The sequence below is a fragment of the Rattus norvegicus genome, chromosome 18, assembly GCF_021556685.1.
Source record: "Rattus norvegicus strain SHRSP/BbbUtx chromosome 18, alternate assembly SHRSP_T2T, whole genome shotgun sequence".
In the NCBI taxonomy this organism is placed as follows: domain Eukaryota; kingdom Metazoa; phylum Chordata; class Mammalia; order Rodentia; family Muridae; genus Rattus; species Rattus norvegicus.
The window spans coordinates 72,762,501-72,787,746 of NC_141551.1; the positions used below are offsets into that span (position 1 = coordinate 72,762,501).

A 25,246-nucleotide genomic window follows, 5' to 3' on the forward strand; every position below is an offset into this window, starting at 1 on the left:
TTGCAGATGTTTTCCAAAGTGGCTGTACCACTCCACTCCCAGCAGTGTGCGAGGCTCCTGGCTTCTCATCTGTGCCAAGCTCATCTGAGCGTTCTTTTTGATCACAGCCATCCTCATGGTTTCAAAGTAGTATCTTACCGGGGCTCGACTCTGCCTTTTCTAGATGACCAGTGAGCGGGACACATTTTTATATGCTTGTCGGCTGTGTGTATCTCTCCCTTGGGAAAATGTCTATTCAGGTGTTTCACCCATTTTAAAATTGGAGTATTTGCCTTTTTAAAAAAAAATTAAATCGTAATTTATATATTCCAAATGTATAAATTACTTATGCATTATTGACAAAGCATCTTTCTCATTCTGTGAATTATATTTTCCATTTTATTTATTTATTAAATTTCAAAATTTCATTAATTCGTTTATTGTTATGTACATGGGTGTTTTGCCTGCATGTATGTCTGTGCACCAGATGTGTGCCTGCTGCCCTCAGAGACATCCCCTGCAACTGGAGTTATAAATGGTTGTGAACAGCTGGTAGTTAATGGAAGTCCTCCAGAAGAGCAGCCAGTGCTCCTAACTGCCGAGCCGTCTCTTGCCCAAGATTCACTTACTTACACCTTCACGTTGTGTGTGTGAGCGTTTACCTCGTGTATTTATGTGCACCACAGGCATGTAATTCCCACAAAGGTCAGAACAGGGGTCAGCGCCCCTGGATCTGGAGGTACAGAGGGTTATAAGCCACCGTGTGGGCCCTGGGAATAGAACCTGGACTTTGACAAGAGCAGTAGGTGACAGCTAAGCCACTTTCCTCCTTCCTCCTCTATTTTAAAATTAAAACCGCTGTGGCCCTGTGGATCAAATCAGGACCTGGACCACATCTGTCTGCTGAGCCAGCACTGAGCTGCATCCCAGCCTCCCCCTCAGTCACCTTCTGGTGTTGTCTGAAGCACAAAAGTTTGAAGTTTAGGTGAGGCCTGAGCCATCAGCTTGTTGCTGCTGTTGGTGGCTGCTCCTTAACTCTCCGTTAAGATCACCACCTACGGCATGGCTGCAAAGGCTGACACATCCGCCTTCTTCAAAGTGCTCTTGGGGCCTCTGCTCTCACACCGAGGTTTTAAGTCATGTCAAGTTAATGTTTATGCATGACATCATACATCCTGATTATGAAAGGACCGTCTGTCAAGAGTGTCTCATCGCTGAGGCTGTTGGCTTAGCTTTTAGTATTTTTGGTAGACATCTTCAAGCAGTTAAGATAGTTTGCTGCACTCATTGGCTATGTTACAAAGTTGTGTTTTCAAAAATATTATGCATTTCTTATATCTATTGGATGATAGATCTCTAACCCTTTTAAAAATGAATACACACACACACACACACACACACACACACACACACACTGTAGCTGTCTTCAGACACACCAGAAGAGGGCATAAGATCTCACTACAGATTGTTTTGAGCCACCATGTATTTGCTGCAATTTGAACTCAGGCCCTCTGGAAGAGCAGTCAGTGCTCTAACCATGGAACCATTGAACTCTTTAATGTGGTAAGTCACATTCACACAGTTGTTTCGGTAGTGGACACCTGTGATCCTATCACTCAGGAAACTAAGACAAAGATTTGGGGTTTGAAGCAAGCTCAAGCCATACCCAGTCTCATAAAAGTACTCCTCAAAAGATTGTACTAAAAGATGCTCAGTGCACAGGCTAAGACACAAGCCTAGCTTTTCATACGTTATGCAATGTGAGAGTTTGTTGGCTGTTATTTTTAGTTAGGATGATCTTGGCATGCAGTACTTGCATGCATACTGTCTTTGCCTTAAAAAAAAATCTTGTGGGATGAATTGGGAATAGTTCTTTTAAAACCGTTCTTCGTGGGCTGGAGAGATGGCTCAGCGGTTGTGAGCACCGACTGCTCTTCTAGAGGACTTGGGTTCAATTCCCAGGAACCGCATGGTGGTTCACATCTGCAACTCCAGTCCCAGGAGATCGGATACCCTCTCCGGACCTCTGCAGACAGTGGGTGCACACGTGGTATTCAGATACACGTGTACACAGAACACCCCCACACCAAACAAACCAATGTCAAAAATCCAAACTCACCATTTGTGCAAGTTTTTGAGACTATCCTGTCAGTTGAGTAGGGCCAGTCTTTACAGATATTCCCTCCTAAGGTTTTCTATTTTTCTTTTGGAAACACTTTATCAATTATTTCCTTTAGTGAGTTGAAACTATTTAAGTTTTCTATTCATTTAAACTTTGGGGAGAGATGGCTCAGTGGTTAAGACCACTGACTGCTCTTCCAGAGGTCCCGAGTTCAAATCCCAGCAACCACATGGTGGCTCACAACCATCTCTAATGGGATCTGATGCCCTCTTCTGGTGTGTCTGAAGACAGCTACAGTGTACTCATACATAATAAGTAAATAAATCTTTAAAAAAAGATTTTTCTAGAAGTTAAAAATAATTAAGTTTCATGACATGAAGTTTATGATTCTCGATTATCTTTGTTATAGCTGCATTTTGTCTTCCTTAAAATTACTTGAAATTCAGCATTTGTTTACTTACTTATTTATATATTTTAAATAATTATTTAAAAGTTTTGCATATATGAGTGTTTTGGACGTATGCGTGAATGTGTACTACGTGCATGCCCGATGCTCGAAGAGGCCAGGAGAGGTATCAGATCCCGGAAGCTGGAGTTACAGATGAGTGTGAGCCACTGTGTGGATGCTGCGAACTTAACCGAGGTCCCCTGAGAGAGCATCAATCGCTCCTAACAGCTGAGCCATCTCTCCAGCCCCTCAGTTTCATCTGTCATTATGTGTATGGGTGTGCATGCCTGTGAGTGTGGTGTCCGAGGGGCCAGCAGAGTTCTTTAGATCTCCAGGAGTTAGAGCAACAGGCCTGATGTGGGTGCTGGGAACAGGGTCCTCTGAGAGAGCAGTAACACTCTTAACTGCCGAGCCATCCTTCCGTCTGCTTCCTACATGGTTTTGACAATCCTTGTGAACGACGGGATTTTCCTGGGTTGGCCTTCTCCTGCACTGCACTGTTTCCTCTGTGCTTACGCTCTGGTTGCCCCCTGCCATGCGTTTTTCTAATGTCCTATGCTGAATGCTCACCTCCGTGATCGTCCCTGTTTCTTATGAAAGCCGGGAAGGTAGGGCAGTACTGCTTCAGCTGTGCCTCTTCCGCTGAGGGGTGACGGCCAACACCAACTGTGGGAGCGGTTCCGTTGACCAGGTACCAAGTAGTCCATACACCTTAGATGCTTACACGTTTATGTTTAAAGACAGCACATACCACTAGTATTCTATAAATTTAGAAATGTTTGAAACTTCCCATGTTTTCTTTTCTTTTTTGTTTCTCTCTCTCTCTCTCTCTCTCTCTCTCTCTCTCTCTCTCTCTACCTCCCTCCCTCCCTCCTTTCCTTTCTTCCTTTTGATCTTTCTTTTTTACAAGGTCTCCCTACATATCCCAGGCTGTCCTGGAGCTCACTCTGTAGACGAGGCTGGCTTTGAACTCACAGAGATCTTCCTGCCTCTGCCTCCTGAGTGCTGGGAGTAAAGCCATGCCCGGCTTGTTTTACCCTCTCGAAAAAGCTTTTTATAGAAAATATTATGAAATCCTTGAACATAAATAAAAACACCACATACAAAATGAACCAGACTCAAAGTCTATACAACTCAATGAATTAAAAAAAAAATTGTATTGGCTTAAAGTGTGTGGTGAGAGAAGGGGATGTTTATGGTGCTGACCTTTAACACACACACACACACATGCACACACATAACACACATACACTCACACACACACACACACCACACACACATACACACACACCACACACATACACACGTATACACACGCACACACATAACACACATACACATGTACACAAATAACACACACACACCCACACACATACACATGCACACACATAACACACATACACACACATACACACATACACATGCACACACATAACACACATACACACACATACACACACATACACACATACACACACATACACTCACATACTTCAATATTTGCATGCCTTTTATTTTATTCTTGTTGCAACAGGGTGCAGTCACGGTTTGTGTATCCACCATCATAATCTCTGGCTTTTCCTTAGACAGCATGACACATTTGTATTTGTTGTGATTACTGACAACTTATTAATTATTATTATTATTAATTATTATTATTAATGCTTATTAATTCCCACCATCTTAGTCCATGCGTTTCACATAACCTGCTTCTCCCAACCCTGTTCTTGCCCTTTAGAGTTTTTGGCTTTAGGTAGAAGTTTCTAGAGTGACCCTTCACCTTACGTAGGCCATTTTGGGCTCTTGAGTAGGTAGCACAAGATTGGCTGATATCCCCCGGCGAGCCCTGGCTTCAGACTCATCCGACACTTCTTTCTTTGCCAATGTCATGCATATAAGAAGACACTTAAGGATGTGTTTGTCGCTGTCTCCATTTGTGTGGGAGGGAGCCGATGGGCCAGACATGAGAGTGCAGGAAGTCTATGAAGGCAGCTTAGGGGTCAAGACCAAAGAGAGGAGAAAGAGGGAGAAACAGAGGCAGCCTCAGCTAAACACAAGCCACCCCTAACGGGGGTGTCCCTTCAGATTTGCCCACGTTTGGGGTGAGAAGTTAGGTCTTTGCAGCTCTGTGTGATCCGTTACTGGATCAGGGCTGTTTGTAGAAGGTGACATACCTCAGGGAAGAAGGCTCTCCTGTCTGAGAGCTGATTGTGTCAGCTTATGGTGTTCCCCCACAGAGGGGGAAGGAGCCTTCATTCCTGAGAGCTGTGAAGCCTCCTCACAGCTCTGCCAGGCAGCAGGTCTACTATTTTGTTGGAAACTGAGCTCCTTGAATGGCTCTGTCCCACCCCACCCCCCCACACACACACAGAGACATGTGGCAGTTTACCTCCTAATGGTCAGCCTGTGCAGGAAGGCTACCCTGAAGCCCAGGTTTCACTTCTCAGCAAGAAGAGTTGTGTGACCTCTGCCCTAACTCATGCTTGTAGCCATGCTGTGCCTAAGCCTCCTGTCCTGCTCCTAACTGGACGGCTGGCCATCTAAGTCCTCCCATTCCTTCCATTCCCAGCCCACAGTGCCCCTTTGTCCCCGGAATTCCTCGCACCCATGCTGGCTGCACTCCAACGCTATGTGCAGCCCCATGCTGTGGCTCTCTTGTCTGTACTCGGATCAACCCGAGGTCTCTTCTTATCGCGCAAGTGTAGAGGATTCATATACGGCCCAGCCTCCTTTTCCTGGTGCCTCCAGGGTACAAATCTAGGCTGCACAATGTGGCTGATGCACACCTGAGACTTGGGGCTTGGAAACTGGGTCAAGGTAAAGGACAGCCTGCCTCCGTGCCGCCTTCGCATGCCTTCTGCGGTACTCAACATAGAGCGGGCCCCAACCCGCCCCAGGGACAAAGTTAGCTGTTCTAGTCTCTAAGGAAGCTGGTGCAGCCCAAGAGGTTGGGACCATGGCAGGTGGGTCTATCGATCCACAGCACACGGCGGCGGTGGGATATCCTAGAAAGGAGAAAGGTTGTCGAGCAGGCTTTGGTCTGCTCCAGGCAGGAGCTATGTTGTTGGCAGGATGGCTTTACAGCTTGGCTCTTCGAGGCTAGCTGCTTCTGAGTACCTGGGCAGGGGCTGAGAGCGAGGCTAGAGGGGAGCAGGGGAGCGAAGTGCGTTGAGACCCCGCTCTCTGCGTCGGCCATGTTTCACTAGCCAGAGTGGAGAGCCTTCCTTGGCGTGGTGCTGTGCCCTGCATGGAGAGGCATTGGAATTCCTGTTCTTCCCTGGTGTCCTTCAGGGACATGGTGACCCCTATGCCCCCTTGCTTCCCATCTCTTCTGCCTTGCCTGTCACCCTCCAGTGTTTTTTGAACCACGTTCTTTTGAGGGAAAGTTAGCCTTGTATGGGGGTTTAGCTTCTCCCCTTTATTAACTTCATTGACCTCTCACCTAAAAAGTTTCCCTACTTCATTCTTGACCCTAATGATGATCCCACTGACCTTCCTTCCCGGTAGGAGAAGGGCTTATTATTGTTGTTATAATAATATTATTAGGTAATATTTATTACCGTAAATATTGATGAAGCGTCGAGAGTCAGGCTTTAACTCTAAAGGGAGGATACACTCTTTATCCCACACTGTCGATAGATGGTCTCTCCATGTCCCCCATGTGCACAGATGGTTAAGTGTGCTGTTCAGCTGCCAATGGTGACAACAGCCCAGAGAGCCGGTTTGCAGAGGGAAGGGTTCCTCTGGACTTGCAGATTTGGAGGCTCAGTGTACGGCGGCTTGTGTCGTTGCTCTGATTTGGGGTGAGGTAATAAGTCACGGTGGGTACTTGTAGGGAATGAGGCTGCTCACCTCACGATAACCAGGGAGCAATAGAGAGAGAAGTGGTTGGAATTCAGCATATCCTTCATGGTGCATCCGATTACCAACTTCCTCTAGACCCCGCCTGTGGTGATTTGAATGACAGTAGCCTCATAGGCTCATATCTTAGTCCCTAGTGGGTAATCTGTTTAGGAAAGATTAGGAGGCGTGGCCTTGTTGGAGGAGGCGTGTCACTGGGAATGGGCTTTGAGGTTTCGAAGGTTCAGCCCAGGTCCCATTTCTCCCTCCGTCTCTCCCCCTCTTTCCCCCTCTCTCCATCTCCATCTCTCCCCCTCTCTCCCTCTCTCCCTCTTCTCTCTGCCTGCTGCCTGTACATTAGGATGTAGCCCTCAGCGCCACGTCTGCCTGCCACTGTGCTTCCTGCCATGATGATAATGGACTGATTCGCAGAAACTGTAAGCCAGCCCACAACAGAACAGTGACCAAGACCCACCCCCTAACAATTCTACCACATCTCCACAGCACTACTGGCTGGTGACCACGCCTTCAAAGGGTGGGTCTCTGTGGGACACTGAGGACCCAATCTGCAACACAGAGGGACCCGTGTAAAGTCCACAGCCTGTAGGGTCCGGGCAAGAGGGGCTTCCTTCACCTCATCTCTCAGAACCCCGCACAGGGGGTCCCATTAGGTGTCAAGTAATTGGGCACACACAAAGGAAACCGGATGGTTCTTTTCCTAATGATTGTTCATTACTGGGGGCTAGGGAAGATGATGGTTTTGGTTTTGGAGAACTATCAGGTTCCAGAAACTGGATTTGGAAGTGCTATAATTTGATCCAAAATGTCCCAACAAAGGTTTCCAAGATAAGGGCTCAACCTTCAGCTTGCTGTCTTCAAGAGATGGGGCCTAGTGGCAGGTTTTATGCTGCTGTGAATGTGGTCAAGGTGGCGTGTAATACCTTCCCCTCTCCCCGCGACCTGTTATTTCATGTAAGCAATCCCTCCTTGAGATGAATGTGGAGTAGGCAGTTAGCAAAGAACAGGTGGGGAGGCTATGGCAGCATCAGGTGGTCCAAGAGTCACCTGTCTGTATGTCACCTGGAAGTGGGCTGGGCCGGGAGGGAATGCGGGGTGCATTGTAGGCTCAGAGCCTCAGCCATATGATCATAACAACAGTGGTGCCTGGAGGCAACCTCCGTCCACTGCTGTGCTGAGGCGGCCGGGGTACTGGTCCCAGAGTCCAGCCTGGAGCATGCTCTGTGTTCTTCCTCCAAACCCATCCTTGATCGGCCGACACCCAGGCATTCCTTTCTTTTCTCTGAGCCTCTGTACTGTGAATCTTGCACCCTTCCAAGGCTTCTGCGGAGCTCCAGGGCTTTAGACTCTCCCTGGCTCAGCTGCTCCACAGGAGGGACTCAAGAAAAGACTCCTTGTCCATTCAGAGCCCTCAGATGCTCCACTCGGCTACCGGCTACCGGTTTGCCTCTCTCCTCCATCCCTATTTGAGAGTGCGACGGTTGGGGGTGGGGTGCGGTTGGGGGCCAGCCCGATGATCATGTGCAGTGGACCAACCACGAGAGAAAGAGCACTGCCCCTCACTCCCTCCCACCCCACACTTTTCGAGTAGAGCTTTGAAAGGAAAATCACGAGTCAGTCAGTCGTCAGTCATGAGGTGGAGGGCAGCCTCAGAGAGGAGTTCTGCGATTGTTCTATTAATTTCCCAGAAACACTGGGGCTTTTCTGAAATTGGCCCACCGCCCTGGAGGAAGAAGCTCCAAGGGAGCAGAGACAGGTGGGAGGCATCGGTTCCACGAACTGAGGCCTTACCAGCTGCCACCCTGTGCCTGGCTTCCCCGAGTCCATATGCTTGAGGTCTTAGCTGCCCATCAATGCAGGGCGTTCTTTCCCAGAAGCCCTTGCTCGCCAAGAGAGCTCTCCTACTCTTGTCTCGAAAGGCCACACTCCAAGCTGTATGTCTGTCCTTTTACCACTTACTGTTACCCACCATGCCTTTCACCCTCCGGCACACTCTTCTGTTAGCAGTGTTCTCCATTTCAGTGGTTCTCAACCTTCCCAAAGCCTTGACCCTTTAATACAGTCCCTCATGTTGTAGTGACCTCCCCAACCATAAAATTATTTCTTTGCTACTTCATAACTGTCACCTTGCTATTGTTATGAATCGTACCGTACATATCTGTTTTCTGATGGTCTTAGGCCACCCTTGTGAATGGATCACACATCCCCTGCAAGGGGGTCCTGACCCACAGGTGGAGAAACATTGCTCTACCTGGAATTCAGTACCTGGGGCTGCTCCTGAACCTTGGCATCCAGCCTTATGGCTGCATGATGAGTACAGAATGATACAACATCATATATTTCACATACTGTAACAAAAATGGAAGGAATGCATAAGAGACGCGTTTGCTCAGCCAGCTGTGATGCACCACATGTGAGTGACATTTGATGACCATTAACTGAGGATGGTTATACCTTTTATTTCACAAGCTGGGCCTTGTGAGAAAGAAATGGATCATTTAAAATTATTTAGTTAAAAGTATTATTAAGCCTTATCTACCACCGGTGGGAATCAATCAATTAATTGATCATTTTGGGGACAAGATTTCAACCTCAAAATCTTTCTGCTTTAGTCTCCCAAGTGCCCAGATTCCAGGTTCGAGGCACCACAACCAGCAGGAAAGAAGACGAGCCCTCTCTATACCCATAGCTGTGTGAAGAGCTTGGAGGTCTTGTGTGCAACAGGAGCTTTGGGGGACGCTGAACCACAGTGCGCTCAGTTCATCTGCCTTTTGCTTTCTGGAAACTTTTGGAGCCCAGGTCCAGCTGACCCAAACAGCGCTCTCTCTGGGACTTTCTGTCTCCCTTCCCTTCCCTTCCTTTCCCTTCCCCTTCCTTTCCCCCTCTTTCAGTCTTTCTATTTTTCTTTACTGAAAATGAATTTTTTCATACACTATATTCTGATTATGTTTTGCCCTCCAAGACCCTCCCTACTTCCCCATCCTTCTGTCTCTTGTTAGAAAACAAACAGGCAAGTAAAGGATAATAATATAACAAAATAAAGTGAGATAAAACAAAACTGAACAAATCAGGGCTGGATTGAACGAACAAAAGAAAAAGCCAAAGGAGAAGAACAAGAGACACAGATGTAGAGACACCTTTGCACACACAGGAATCCCACCTTTGCATACACAGGAATCCCACCTTTGCACAAACAGGAAGCCCACCTTTGCACACACAGGAAGCCCACCTTTGCACACACAGGAAGCCCACCTTTGCACACACAGGAAGCCCACCTTTGCACACACAAGAAGCCCACCTTTGCACACACAGGAAGCCCACCCTTGCACACACAGGAAGTCCACCTTTGCACACATAGGAAGCCCACCTTTGCACACATAGGAAGCCCACCTTTGCACACATAGGAACCCATTAAAGCACAAGACTGCAAGCCATAGCATATATATGCCAAGGACCTGTGAGGTATTGAATTAATTAATTAGTCAGTTAACTAAAAATGTCTTTAAAATGCCCTGACAAAATTGAGTCCATTTTGGGCTGAGCATCTATCACCTGCCCCTAAGAGTGATTTGTATACCCGGTGAAACCTGTTAGAGAAAACAAGTCTTTTTTCCATTTGCAAGTGGTTGTCAGCTGGAGACAGCTTCTGGGTTAGAGATGGGGGTTTGTGTCCCCTTCGACTCTTAATGCTGGTGTCCTTTCTTTGGGATTCACTCAGCAGAACATAACTGCAGTGGAAGTGTGGCAAGGGCAAAGTTCACTTCCTATTGAGTAGGAAACAGAAAAGGAGATCACATGGGACAACCCACTTGTTAATTTTAAATAAGTTTCTGGAGGGTATTATTAGTGGAGGTAATTAAACTTCAGTGGGCTGTTCCTCCTGACTTAAATTCTTTGAGGAGTAAACCTCCCCATCCCCCACAACCTAACACACACAAAGTTTCCTTGGTAGTCACCGTGGGCAACCTAGGTAGGTCCCCAATCCTTAAATGAATAAGGGATCATTTTGGGGAGCTGAGGATTCAGTTTGATATCTGAAGGTCATGCATCAGGACCAAAGCTGTTTTGTGAGGCATGCATCTGAGAAACTAGAGGCAGTGAAGGAGCACCCACCCACCATAAGTTTGTCAGTGCTTGAAGTCACTACATATGGATTGCCTAGGCCTTCAATATACTGAGATCATTCTTCCTGTGCTGTTTCCAGTGTGTGTGTGTGTGTGTGTGTGTGTGTGTGTAGTGTGTAGTGTGTAGTGTGTAGTGTGTGTGTGTGTGTCTGTGTGTAGATAGCTTAGTCAGTAACAAGCAAAAAAGATGTGGATGTGATCCTTAGATGCCCATGTAAAAAAGTAGGGTTTGGTGGCAAACACCTAACCCTAAACTAGGGCATGCTACATCCTCTGTGGCAGCCGGCTTCTGTCCATTTAAGTTATAGCGAGCCCCTCATCTGATGCTCAGGCATTGCACATAGTGACCATACGTTGATCTTTGCATAACTCTTGGGAGAGGCTGTCTTTTGTGAGTGGAAAGGAGACAGACAGTGTGGCTAGATGACCTTTTGAGCAGTCTATAGGGGAAGTTTTCCTCACCATTCTGTCTAAATTTACTTATAAATTATTGTTTGCTTTCTAATGTTATAATAAAGACCATGACTGGGCTTGGGGATTTATTTAGCTCAGTGGTAGAGCGCTTGCCTAGCAAGCCCAAGGCCCTGGGTTCAGTCCCCAGCTCCAGAAAAAAAAAAAAAAGAGCACTGACTGTTCTTCCTGAGGTTCTGAGTTCAAATCCCAGCAACCATATGGTGGTTCACAACCATCTATAATGGGTCTGATGCCTTTTCTGGTGTGTTTGAAGACAGCTACAGTGTTCTTATATAGAATAAAGACCATGACCAAACAAACAAACAAACAAACAAACAAACAAAAAACTGGGGGAGGGATGCTTAATTTGGCCTACACTTCCACACCACAGTCCATCCCAGAAATCAGGATAGGAACTCAAGTAGAAATCTAGAGGCAGGAATAGAGGCAGAGGAACACTGCTTGCTAGCCTGCTGTCCTGGTAAGTTTGATGTCAACTTGACATAACATTTGACACAAGCTAGAGTCATCTGAAAGAAGAGAACTCCAGCTGAGGAAATGCTAACATAGGATCTAGATGTAGAACATTTTCTCAGTTAGTGATCAATGGGTGAGGGCACAGGCCACTGTGGGTGGCGCCATTCCCTGGGCTGGTGGTCCTGGGTGCTATATGATAGCAGGCTGAGCAAGCCATGAGGAGCAAGCCAGTAAGCAGCGCCCATCCATGGCCTCTGTGTCAGCTCCTGCCTCCAGATTCTTTTCCTGTGTGAGTTCCTGTCCCGACTTCCTTCAGTGATGGACTACAATGTGGGAGTGTAAGCTGGCTAAGTCCTTTCCTCCCCTACTCGCCTTCAGTTATTGTATTTCACCACAGCGATGGAAATCCTAACTAAAGACACTTGCTCACTATGGCTTGCATAGACTGCTTTCCTTGTTTTGAAATGGAACCGCTCACAGTGGGCTGGGCCCTCCTCCATCAATCCACTGCTCAAGAAAATGCCTTACAGATCTGTAACAGGGCAATCTAATGGAGGTATTTTCTCAACTGATCTTCCTCCTTCCCAAATGACCCTTCCTGCTGTCAACCTGACAAACAAAACAAAACAAACAAACAAACAAAAAAAACTAAACAGCGCAACCAGCTATGGCAATGTCTTCTTCGCCTACAGGTATTTTGGTAAGGGCTTTTAGAAATGAGAGCTTTTCAAGTCAGCCCGGGGCAGAAATATTGCCCACCTTAATGCCTCTGGCTCTTGGACACAGGCCTAAAGTCTGGGATTCTTGTCTTTCATCAGCAACTAAAGCCAACCATACCTTCTGCATTCCCAGTGCCTGTTGCTGATAAGCACTCAACAAACACCGCTCTTCCGAGTAAACTACACCTATAAGCTGACAGACACCTCGCCGATTTCTTAAAGAGCACAGTCACATCAACAAAAACATGGATGCACAGCGTAGAACTGAACCACGGCGGACTGCTGCTTTTTTTTTTTTTTCAGAGTAGCCTGGCAGCTAGATCGGCATTCCTTTGCCTTGGCTTTGTGGGCCATCGTCTGTATCTGCTCCCCTTCTGGGTTAAGCTCTCACTGCTGTGGAGACTGGTGAGGCAGGGGGATGAAAAGCAACAGCAGTCATTCAGCAGAGCACGAGTGGAGCGCCTTATATATGTGGCTACCATAAGAAAGACCCCAGGAGGACTCACACTGGAACTGGCCAGAAGCCGGGTCAGCATACTTGTGGGCAGTGAGCAGACTCCCAAGGAGGGGGATGGAAGGCACTGGAGTGAGCAGATCACAGGGGCCCAGCTCTCCACCCACGTTCAGCACTGCTATACTGAGACGAATATGTATTTCCTAGGTCTTTATTGTGAGTGTGCTTTAATTTTCTTTTTCCCTCGAGAATGAGCAAATCTGTGGGAAGTCAGTCACTCATCCCTCCTTGGTTGACAGTTGATGGACGCTTCCTTTATGCTCTGTTATCTTGAGCGGGGAGCTGCCAGCTAAGCAGGTGGCTGGCTGGGCTGTTATATGGCAGCCTAGTGGCTTTGAATGCTGTTTGGACACCCTGGAGAAAACACTGCTCCTGCTACAAGCAACACTCGCCACCGTGGCTGGCAGACGCAGCAGTTACAACTGCTCCAGTGTGCCGGCTCTGGAAAACACCACTCTGGTTGTCCCAGGCCTCAGTGATTTCCAGACAACCAAGCACGAAGACGCTCTGGAAAGCCCGGTCCTCGACTGTGGCTGCAGAGCTCTGCCCTTCCTTCCTACAACAGGTAGAGTGAGGAGGGGTACTCAGTCAGTGACTCAGCAAAAAGCCTGTGCTTGGCAGATGCTAGTTCTTAGGAAGGTGGAAGGCAAGCTGTCATTGGTGCAAAGTACAGTTCTGTCTTTATGTGCCACACCCCCGGGCATAGCAACATGACTAGGCCGTTCCCTCTTTGTCGTCTGAGTCAGCGAGGGCATCTTCTGGGTTCTGTCTGCTTGCGTGGCATTATTATTTTCAATAAAAGACACCTCCTTGGTGGCCTTTTCTTGATTACTTGTGGTCGTTGTCCTGGATAGGACAGGCTGAACTGATAACATGAGGAGTGTCCATGGCTATGTCAAAGTTGACAGTCGTAGCGGCATCTCTGGCAGTAGAAACACAAGCAAGAAGGTAGCCGAAGAGCTCAGGGCGTGAGTGGGAGCGCGTCCTGCGGGGAGCAGAGGTAGGGAAGGTTTGGAGTCAGGGAAGATGGAGAAGCAAGCTGAAAACTCTGAAGACTTTGAAGCAGATTTGGGCTCCAGTTACTGGAAGATTCCAGAGAAATTCCAAGGCCCAAAGGTCCAAGGGGCTTGACCCACAAGGCTTGAGGACTTTACACCTGCTGTTGAGGGCCAGGGCCAAGGGTTCTAGAACCCTCGGGAGCTGTGGCACAGGCAGGTGCCGAGTGCTATTAGAGCTGCTACTGGCTGAAGAGCTGCTCCTCCGCAAGTGCCGAGACGCTGGTAGTCACGGCCCAGAGCAGTGAGCCCACTATGGAAGCATCTAAAACTGTAGGCGTCTGTCTTCTGCAACCTGGAACCACAGACCTCTAGTTCTAATGGCTTAGGAGTCATAGGCATCCGAATCTGTCAGCTCAACAGTGCTCAAGGGCCCAGGCCTACCAATTCCGAAAAGCTATTCTTTGTCCTTTGGTGATTTCCGTCTGAGGGGAGCAAAATGACCTCAGTAAGCTGACTGGCAACAGGAGCAGCTAGCTGGCTCTGTGATTCTCTCACTCAGGGACTCCAGAGACATCCGAGACCGGTCATTCATTGGGTTATGAGAACAGAGGCCACAGCACGTACAGAGAATTGACTGAGGGCTCCAGCTAATCAGAAGGGTGTGGACGGAACAGCTCCAAAACCCATCTGCAGCCCCTTCCCTTAGCTAAGAGCTTGTTTACTAATAATTTTACTAACTGTTTTCCTCAGTTTCTTTATCTGTCTCCTCTCCCCTCTGCCTAGAACTCCCCTTTTCCTTCCTCCTTAGTTCTACCCTGGCTTTGAAGTTCAATATTTTTTTCCCCCACTGGAAGTGGCGTTAAGAGTGTCCTCATATTTAAGGGTCAGGCAGATGTAAGTGTGTTTTGGAAATGCTATGCATTGGTGCATAGCAATGATTTCCAGTGGGGGTGACGTTCCTCCTAGAAGCCATTTGCACCTGAAGACATTTTAAATAATCCTAACAGGAGAGCCAGAGGCCAAATGCAGCTGACAGAGACTTGGGGACATACTCAACACTGTATGCAGCACAGGACCAGCCCCAGCTGAACACAGTACTAGCTGGAGAAAGTTTGTCCCAAGGTACTTAGGAGGTTGCCCCCTTTTATTCTTGGCCATTAAAAAAAGCTGCTCAGTTTCCTCTCTTGAAAGGCACACTCCTGGGGCTGGAGAAATGGCTCAGTGCTTCAGAGCACTGACTGCTCTTCCAGAGGTCCTGAGTTCAATTTCCACAACCACACGGTGGCTCACAACCATCTGTAATGGGATCTGATGCCCTCTTCTGATGTGTCTGAAGACAGCTACAGTGTACTCACATACATAAAATAAACATATAAACAAAAAATAATAAAATTATGAAAGAAAGAAAGAAAGAAAGAAAGAAAGAAAGAAAGAAAGAAAGAAAGAAAGGAAGGAAGGCACATTCCTCACCAGGCCAGAGGTTCAGGTTGGGCAGTGCTGCACCACAGTTCTAGAGCAAACATTCGGGCCCTTCGTGGTCCCGGCAGCTTGGGTGCAGAATCCCCAAGAGCAAGCCTACTGCTGTCCATAGGGTGTGGGGGAAGGGGACCTGGGTGTGTGCAGCTTTGTGTTCCTAACTGCTTCTTACATATGCTCAACCCAGTCCTCCTGCTTTGGGTACACGACACCACTTGCAGAAGCCCGTCCCTGTCTATTCCCGATCCTTCTGTAGCTGTGTCTGAGATCGGATCTACTTGTTATGGGCCATCAGGATGCCACTCTCTCTGACCTGAGTCGGTTCCCCACCTGCTTGCTGTCTTTCAGGACTGCTGCTGGGCCCTTCTGTTACCTCCTCTCTGTGCTCACGTTCTAACCCACTGCTCTGCTACCATTGTCATAGGGATGGGGAGGGCCTCAGAGACGGATGTGTTCAGTCCATTAAAATCCTCCAAGTTGTGTCTGGCACAGCACTGGTGACAGAATTCTTTTCACTTAACTCTCTAGAAACAGGAGTTGAGGGACAGCACCAGACAGGAGCTAGACGAGCCCTGCGACTTTAGTCCTCGTAAGCCTCTGTTTCCCTGCTTGTAAAATGTGTGCTTTGGAGAAGATGGGCGTGAGGGAAGGATGCAGGGGAGTGAAGATGGGGACCACCGTCGTCCCCATGGTTGGAATTACCGCCATCTTCTCCTTCTAGTGTATGATTAAAAAGTTGTGTCTTGTGGGGACAAGGACAGAATGGGACTCTTAGACAGGTCTAACCCAACATACCAGTGTGTATATCTGTCTGGTGGGGACAAGGACAGAATGGGACTCTTAGACAGGTCTAACCCAACATACCAGTGTGTATATCTGTCTGGTGGGGACAAGGACAGAATGGGACTCTTAGACAGGTCTAACCCAACATACCAGTGTGTATATCTGTCTGGTGGGGACAAGGACAGAATGGGACTCTTAGACAGGTCTAACCCAACATACCGGTGTGTATATCCACTGCCTCATTTTCTTGCCAGAGGCTTCCAGTTTGGTTGGCAGAGGGGCGACCAACAGGCCAATTGGACTGGGCTCTTTAATGCCAGCGGCAGCCTAACAGAGCAGAACATCAGTGACTCCAGCTCCAGGTACAGTCCCCAGTGAACGGTGAGGGGGGAAGGGGAAGCCCAACCGGAGGGGACTCTGAAGTTCCTACCCCATTGCTTGTCCCTAGAGCTGCCCTCATGCCTGGGTCTTTACTTTCACCACATTTGGGGTCCTCCATGAATCCTTTCCTTGAGGGGTGAGTGGCTATGAGGAGTAAGGGATAGGACCCTACCCTAACCCTGTGGTGATATTGGCCTTTCAGGTAGTGTGGGACAGGAGCTCTGGTTCTGAGCCCTCATTAGTTTGTGGGAACAAGAGTTGTGTTTGTAGAGCAGAGATTTCAGAACTTGAGTTGGCCAATGCTTGTGTGTGAGGGAGGGTATGGGGGCATCAGGGAGTGGAGATTGGACAGTGGTTCCCTGATTCTTTGAAGTTCACGGCCCAGACACAGAGGTTTCCCCATGGTCAGGGCCGAATGATCTCTTTCAAGACAACACTATTCTGGAGCATTCATACCATCTTCTCCTGTTGTTTCTTCTTGGTCTATTGACACATTTAAAGCTAAAGTCGGGAACCAAGGGCCCTTCTGCTGACGTGGGGAGGAGCTTGACAGTGTTTGTTGAATGGATAAAAGTGGAATATTTTAGGTGAACACATATTTTTTCAAGGAGGGATTGTGTGGCCAAAACTGGATGCTTTCTCTGTTTGGAGCTGTGCATGGTAGGAACCTGTGAGGTAACAGTTTCCAGGGCCTGATTAAGCTGTTTTGTCCTTTGATTCCCCCTCTGCCCCCAGTCTCTAAGTATGAACTGTCAGATCTGCTTCCCTGAGAACAGGGCCTGAGATTTCTTTGCAGTTAGTCTTGACACTAACCATTGAATTAACCTTGGAGAGAAGAAGTGAGGTGCTTTGCAGGGTCCCAAACAAGCCTGCTTTTGTCAAAACTTTGAAAAAGTAAAACGTGACTACAGCATCAGACATCGAGCAGGCATATGTCCACAGGACAACCTGAGTGTGTCAGATGCGCACACGCCATGATCAGGCTTCAGGAATCTGATGCTTGCCTCTTGGGACCAGAGTTCTTCCTTCCAATGGGCAGTGGGAGCATAAGCCGAGCAGGGTCCTGGGATGTCACAGGACAGTGAGTGTACCAAAGTTGTCATTCAGGTGGTGGGTAGTTTGTCACGTCTAGGTAAATGAGCAGGTGCCCGCCTCTCTGGGGAGCTTCTCGGGAGAGCAAGTTGAAAGACCTTGGACAGAGAATACTGGAGGGAGCAAGATGGACAGGCCCAAGGAGGCCGTTTCTGGACAGATGTTCTCAGTCAATGGCTGAAGCCATTGGATAGTGCATCAATTTGATCATCACTGTAACCAATACTTGATATAAATAACTTAAAGGAGAAAAGATTCACTCACTCTTCATTCATTCATTCATTCATTCATTCATTCACTCATTCATTCACTCATTCATTCATTCATTCACTCACTCATTCATTCACTCACTCACTCATTCATTCACTCATTCATTCATTCATTCACTCACTCATTCATTCATTCACTCACTCATTCATTCATTCATTCACTCATTCATTCATTCATTCACTCATTCATTCATTCACTCATTCATTCATTCACTCATTCATTCATAGGTTTCAGTTCATCATGGTTGGTAGAGTTTGGCAGAGCAGTAGCAAGAGAGAGCCAGGGCAAGAAATGGCTCCCAAGGACATACCCGCAGTGGTATGCTTCCTCTGAGCAGGCCCCACCTTCCACATTCCATTCAAAACTTGAATCCAGGGATGGATGAAACCACTCAGGTCGGAGCCCTCAAGATCTCATCTCTGGAAAGGCCCTCACAGACACACCCAGAGGTGTGTCTTCTCATGTGTGCTTCTCAACCCAATAAAGTCAGCAGCCAAGATTAGCCATTTGTGAAAATGTACACACAATACTGTGGGTGTTGTAAATCTGCCTGAGAACCTGTGGCTGGGGAGCTCCCAGGTACCAGGGATGAGTAACTATTGTTATTTTCTAAACTGAGATACCATCGAGCCACCATCTAACAATGTATATATCCACAGAGTAGCTCTGCTCTCAGCCCCCTTCGGAGAAGCTTCTCTGTGTAGCAAATGGTGACTAATGTAGAAACTCAACAACCATCCAAAGTAAAGAGAGGATCAGCATCTGTGGATGCTCAGCCATAGACGGGCTATCACACACTCACCCTTCGGGACCATATGGGCTATCACACACTCACCCTTTGGGACCATATGGGCTATCACACACTCATCCTGGAAGGATTGTAAGAGTCAGTGGTCGGGGAAGACCAGGATCAAACTGTGTCTCTTGAACATTACAGCTCTGTTGTACCTGAGAGCTCATAGCAGCCATAGTTGCTGCACAAGGAAACCTAGACAAAGTCAAGCCAGTCAACATTCCAATGTGGAAGGGGAAGGGCTCTAGCTGAGGTGCTGTTGGCAGTCGATGCCTTCTCTGGGAGAGAGCCAGTTTTCCTTAGGAGAGTGGCCCCTGAAGTCTACTGCTCTCCGGAGGATGGTGCACACCCCTGCATCTAAGGCAGCACTCCTTGGACCCAGCAGGATCTAGATTTATTATGTGCATGTATGAAATTCTCAAAAGAGTCATAAAAATACCTTACTCAAGAACCAGGGATTAACCATCTACTGTCTCGTGGTGTCCCAGGGGCCCTTACACAGGAAGAGCTGTGGTCCTACACCCAGCATCATAGTCCTGAGGCCTGGCCGCAGTGTGTGACCATGCCGCCACACTCAGACTACTCTGTGTGCCTCAGAACATCTGCCCACTTGGTCTCCGACACTGTCACCACATGCTTACCTTTTCAAAGCTTGGATGAAAACATGGGCTCTGTCCCTAAATTCCCCAACAGCCAGCATCTCTTCCTCATCTTCACCCTGTTTCTGTACTTCCCTCCCCTTCCCCTCCTCCTCCCCTACCATCCCCTCTCTCTCCCTCTTGTCTCTCCCTCCCTTCTCCTCCCCTCTCCTCATATGAAGCCATCTGCCTTTCTTTCATTTCCTGTCACACATTCTTGGCCCACATTTCTTTCTCCTTTCCTTTTCATCTCCCTTGCTCTCGCTTTTTCTCTACTTTGTAACTGCTTTAAACTTTATAAAATTATAATATTATAACTTTGTACCTTTATAACTCTATGACTACTTCAGAACAACTTTGTATTTCAGAGCCTCCCTTTTCCCTCTCCTTTGAGTCCTCAGGGGTGGGGACACCACTAGAGTCTGTTTACCTTCAGAATTTAGAGGCTCTTCAGTCAGCAATACTAGGCCCCACCACACCCCACCCCTGAACCTATTTTCTTTTGGAGAGCTTCCACCTGACCAAGAATCCCCTTGGTCAGAATAAGTGTCTTGACCCCCCCCCCCGAATTTTGTGGAACAATTCCAAATTCAAATCTCAACTTTTGTCTATTCCTAAAAGATGTGTCTGCTCCTCCTGCTCAGACAGTAGATGTGGACGGTGGGTGTGTTTCTGAGTTTCTTACCACACATCCTCTTGCACTGAATGGTGATGGGTACAGGTACAGAATGACTTGAACCAAGTCCCACTGCTGTCTCTTTGTGAGCATCAGAGCAACGAAGTCTGATAACCAGGACGACAGCAATCGGAAGCTTTGGCCGCAGACCTGTGCACAACCCTTGGGCAGCTGTTGGCCCTGTGTGTGAGACGGCATTCAGTGTATGTGGTCCTTGCGTGGGGAGAATGAAAAACGTAATCAGAACCAGGCCACATATGGGAGATCTCTCACCTGGATGAACCAGCAGCTCGAAAATGTGCTGGAAAGCTCCTGGCAGCAGATATCCAGCCTCCACGGAGGGCTCAAAACGGACAGATGTCATATATATATATACACGTCATCCCAGTTAACAACTCTGTGTCTGGGATGCAGAATATCTTCGTGGTATTATTCAACTACTGAATAATTCAGTGCTTGCCATATTTTATCCTCTGAAGTTGTGTGGTATGTAGAAGTGTGGTGCAGCCTGTTAGCATTTTATTATTAACAGGGATGGAAAGGAAGTCAGGAGGAGCCAAATATAACCATATGATGAAGAGGAGGAGCACCCCAGCTAACAGTTTCCAGGAGTCCCGAGGAGAAGTCAGCCTGAAAATTCCCAAGCAGAACCACGAAGAAGATCCTGGTTGTGGTCAGGTCTAGACACGCCCCAGGAGAACTCGGGCTCATCTGGGAAGTCTCTATCATACAGTATACACTGGCATACAACTTTATGAAGTTCAGCTCAGGTCTATGAAATATTGTCCAGTCAGAATCCCTGAGGGGGGCTGCTTTAATGTGCAGAACGGAGCGGCTGTTAACCAGCAAACATTGCGAGTGTTTAGAACAAGCAGCGGAGTCTTTGAAAACGGTTCCTGTTCAGATTAGGAGTGTATGTTTCTGTCTCCTCAGCTAGTAATGGCGAGCCCTCTTGGTGTTCTCAGCACATGGGTGTTACCTGATGTGACAGATGCTCAATAGATGGCGACAGCACAGGAGGAAGAGTTAAGGGGGGAAATAGAGGTTCCAGCTCTTCCGTTTCCAGACGTGCCCTCTGGATTCAACCTTGCCATCTCCTGATGCCGTCTTTAAAAAGTTATTCCCCCACAGGCTGGAACTATCCAAGATCATCTCTTGGGAAGAGCAGTTGAATAGATGCTCTGAGGGTTCTGGGATCCAGGATAGAAAAGAAGGAGCTGAAAGGCGGGAAAGGGTGGGTAAGAAGCAGAGAAGAGTCGGTGAAGGTGGACTATAGCTATGCCTGTGGTAACTGACTGAGGAACCCTTCCAAATGCTCCTATGCCCATCACCAGGCTTGGTAATTCTGGGAGGTAGGGCAGAGTAATCTTCCTCCTCCTCCTCTTCCTCCCCCCTCTTCTTCCTCCCCCCTCCTCTTCCTCCCCCCCTCCTCCTCTTCCTCCCTCTTTCTCCTCCTCTTCCTCCTCCCTCTTCCTCCTCCTCTTCCTCCTCCCTCTTCCTCCTCCTTCTCCTCCTCCTTCTGTGGTGAGCTGGGTGCTTTGGCTCCTCTAGCCTGACCTATGTGTCAGCCTGCTCTGGGGAGGTAGCCATCTCCCTGATAGTTGCCCACTCTGTCTTGCAGGGTTTAGCGTGAAAGTCAGAAGCACTGCCCAGAGTGGGTGAGACTTGGCTTGGATCTGAGGACCCTGCCTACAGCTTGCCGTCACCGGGGTGCAGCTGTATGCCAGCCATTTATTTGCTGAGCACATTCTGTGAATTACTGCTGGGTAAATTCTCACCCTCACACCTTTGCATTGGGCGCAATTACGATCTCACAGCACAGCTGAAGGGACTGAGTCACCTCCAGGTGGTATGCAGTAGAGAGACAGCACGCCAGGGTAATGTTGACTCGGAGGTCCCAGCTCTGGTGGGAGACGTGAGAGGGATTCTTCACCTGGGCTGTGGGCTGGTCACCCATGATGATGAGCGCTGTTTAAATGTCCACCCATACATCTCTCCCCGCCCTTGACTGTTGGACCAAACCTGGGTTTAAGAAGACTGCTTCTCTGCAGATTTCCCAAGGAAGATACATATAGAGAGGTGGCCTATTTTAACCCTAATATGGGAAAACTCACTTACTTTAGGCTCACTTACTCTCTCCCCTACCTCTCCCACTTTTTTCTGAAGGTGGGTGCAGTGAACTTTATTGATGGTATTGAAAGAGTAGGGCTCCCTGGGCCCCTCCTGTTATTCTGGGGGTCTGGGATGGTAACTGTGAGGGAGATGCTCAGTGTTGAGGGATGAGTTGGGATTGGGATTCCTCAGTGCCCTACAGCCTTTCTCTTGTTCTCATGTCCTCGCTGGGGTGGGTGGTCCAGGGATTCTTACTCCTTGGAGGCCACGTAGGCCGTGAGGTCCACCACTCTGCTGCTGTAGCCATATTCATTGTCATACCAGGAAATGAGCTTTACAAAGGTGTCATTGAGAGCAATGCCAGTCCCAGCATCGAAGGTGGAAGAGTGGGAGCTGCTGTTGAAGTTGCAGGAGACAACCTGATCCTCAGTGTAACTCAAGATGCCCTTTAGTGGGCCCTCAGATGTCTGCTTCGCTACCTTCTTGATGTCTTCATACTTGGCAGCCTTCTTCAGGTGACAGATCCATTCCATGACAGATATACTGAGGGTAGGAACATGGAAGACCATGTCAAATGAGCTTCCCATTCACCTCTGGGATGACCTTGCCCATAGCCTTGGCAGCACCAGTGGATACATGGATGATGTTCTGGGCTACTCCATGGCCATCACACCACAGTTTTCCAGAGGGGTCGTCCACAGTCTTCTGAGTGGCAGTGATGGCATGGACTATGATCTTGGGCCCTTCCATGATGGCAAAGTTGTCATGGATGACCTCGGCCAGGGGGGCAGTTGGTGGTACAGGGAGCACTGTGACAGTCTTGAGTGAGTTGTCATACATTTCGTGGTTCACATCCATCGCAAGCACTGGGGCATCATGGGCAGAATGGGCAGAGATGCTAACCTTTTTGGCCCCACCCTTCAAGTGGCTCCAAGATAGTGAAGATACTGGTAGACTCCATGCATACTCGGCACCAGCACCACCCCATTTGATGTTAGCAGGATGTCACTCCTGGAAGATGGGTTTGGCCTTCCCAATGACGGCATTCTCAGCCTTGACTGTGCTGTTGAACTTGCCATGGGTAGAGCCACACTGGAGCATGTAGACCAGGTAGGCCATGTAGTTGAGGTCAGTGATGCAGTCAGATTCACTTTGCCAGGTAAGAAGGCAGCCCTTCTAATCAGTTGCCTGATATGGCCAAATCCTTTCACCCCGACCTTTACCATGTGTCTAAGGGCCAAGGCTGGCACTGCACAAGAAGACGTGGCTGTCTCTGAAACAGGAAGGAGCAGAGAGCCTCTTTCCCACTTCTGTTCTCTCCTCACTCTTCAGGAGGGGGATTTTTTTTCCTGATCCCTTGACCTCTGAGGTTAATATTTTCCCTGTCTCAGCCTGCACCTGGGGGTTCACAATTTCAGAACAATCCCGTTTCCAAGGTGGAACTTGAGGTGTAACAGTGGGCTTGAACACTTCCCAATAGCCTGGCCCGCATGACCACCCTTCCATTCTGCCTCCTGTAAGAGTGCCTCCCCCTCAGGGTAGTTTGAGATGCGGGCTGGCTCAGCGTGAACCTTTCAGATGAATTTTCACTTCTTTGGAAAAATAAAGTGGGCACAAAAGAGAGACAGATCTCTTGGGTTGCATCCAAATGAGAGGAATTTGGAGAGTCGGCTTTGGCAGAATCGCTCCTGGCTGGGTGCTGGGGAAACACAGCAAAGCAAATATGGTGTCTTCCCCCATTCATCCCACGTACCTGATGTAGGCCTCCCACGGCCCGACAGTATCAGGCTTCAAGCAGATGAGGTTGGTGGTGGAAGTGGAGGCTATGCCAGGAGGCTCTTAAGATAGTGTTGCTTTATGGGCTTCCAACCTCTGAGATTTGGGGATCATAATGAGTCTCAGCACAGTCTCCTCTCTTATGGGGCATCTACACTCACGAGTTCACTCTCAGAAAGTTTCCTTCCCTCTGATTCTGCTCCTGCTCCTGTAAGTTGGCATTAATTCAACTGTTCAGCAGACAGAAAGGAGGTCAGTCACGCAGTTGGAGCATGCCAAGGACCCCAAGGTTAAAATACCCCACACAGGTAAGCTCCTCACAGCCTCACGAAGGTGTTACTGAGGCCCCCTGAAGAGACATTCCCAACAGGGCCAGATGCCAGCTTTGCCCCTGATTCAGGGCATTGTCTTGGAGAGGCAGCACTGCATATTTGGGCCATGTCTCCTTAAAACTGAAGGGAAGCCCTAGTGAACTTTCTAGCTTCACTGTTTTGATTGACTTTTTTCTTTTTAAATCACTACTTTTGGAGGTCACAGAGCCAAGCAATGCATTCCCAGTCTCCCACTGGCTTTGCTGATGCCCCTGAGTGTGAGTCTTGTCAGTACTGGTTGTCTAAGTTACTTCTCAGGGACTCTAAGACTGCTTTTGTCAAAGCTACAGGCTCACTACTAAAGCCCACATAGGTACCCAGTGACTGATCTCTTGGTGTCAGAGGGCCAAACCCACCCACTATTTCTTAAGCCTTCCTCCCATAAGGGGCCACGAGGCTGGATCACACACAGGCAGATCATGGCTCATTTCACCCAGTCACCTCTCCCTGCACCTCAGGCCACTCCTCCCCATAACCACCGTGTGAACATACTCTCCATTACAAAACTCACAGTTTCAGTGGTTATCCTATTCTGCAGCAGGAGAAACAGGGCTGGCTCAGTAACCACCCCTCTGCTGAAGCAGCTTCCACCATAGCAGCCAGCTCCCAGGCACCCTGACCTGTCCCCTCTCACACCCCTACCCTCTCACCTTCCTCGTGGTTCCGCCCTTCTTGCCTGCTCCACTGTCTCTGAGCACTTCACACCAGGACTTGGCAAAGGTGGGAGGACGGAGAGAGGTGGAGAACGGAAGGAAAAGGAGGTGGGGGCTGGGCCAGGAAGCCAGTGTATCAATTTGATATTTGATAATCCAATCAGGGGTACTTCTAGTGCCCACCTCCCCACCCCCACCTCCAAATTAAAGGCTATAGATTCTCCTAGAAGCTCCACACACTCTCCTAGTTTGGTGGGCACCAAGACTGTCACTGGAGAGTAAGTGATGGAGGCTCACAAAGATGGCAGGAGGCCACCCTCCATCGAGGGCTGTCCTGTGAGAAGTCCTTCCTCATACTAAGTGTGACCCTTTTTCCTGTGCTCACTAGGAGCTTCTACTTGCTTTTTATTGCTTCACAGAGCACTAACATCCATCCGTCCTCTCTGCAGCTGTCCCTGATGTGTTGGAAAGCATCAATACTTCCCCTTCTTCCCGGCCCTGGAACCCAGTCTCCAACATTCCCTCCCCTAGCT

At 48.4% G+C, this 25,246-nt stretch overlaps 2 protein-coding genes and 1 pseudogene across 9 annotated transcripts in view; 1 reads left to right on the forward strand and 2 right to left on the reverse strand.

The window, feature by feature from the left end:
• LOC102552068 (uncharacterized) overlaps positions 1-5,745 on the reverse strand; it is a 13,173-nt gene extending 7,428 nt beyond the window's left edge. The window contains exons 1-3 of the mRNA XM_087593710.1: positions 5,667-5,745; positions 5,336-5,554; positions 3,120-3,260 (exon numbers count right to left, since the gene is read on the reverse strand). Of these exons, the coding sequence (XP_087449836.1) occupies positions 3,120-3,260; positions 5,336-5,554; positions 5,667-5,745 (439 nt within the window). The remainder of the gene's footprint in view (positions 1-3,119; positions 3,261-5,335; positions 5,555-5,666) is intronic.
• St8sia5 (ST8 alpha-N-acetyl-neuraminide alpha-2,8-sialyltransferase 5) overlaps positions 1-25,246 on the forward strand; it is a 61,529-nt gene that overhangs the window by 5,134 nt on the left and 31,149 nt on the right. For 4 of the 8 annotated variants that reach the window (NM_001413108.1, XM_087593250.1, XM_087593252.1 and 1 more), the window contains 1 exon segment: positions 16,206-16,313. In NM_001413108.1, the coding sequence (NP_001400037.1) occupies positions 16,206-16,313 (108 nt within the window). 8 annotated transcript variants of the gene reach the window in all.
• On the reverse strand, positions 22,165-23,038 carry LOC147999883 (glyceraldehyde-3-phosphate dehydrogenase pseudogene; annotated as a pseudogene).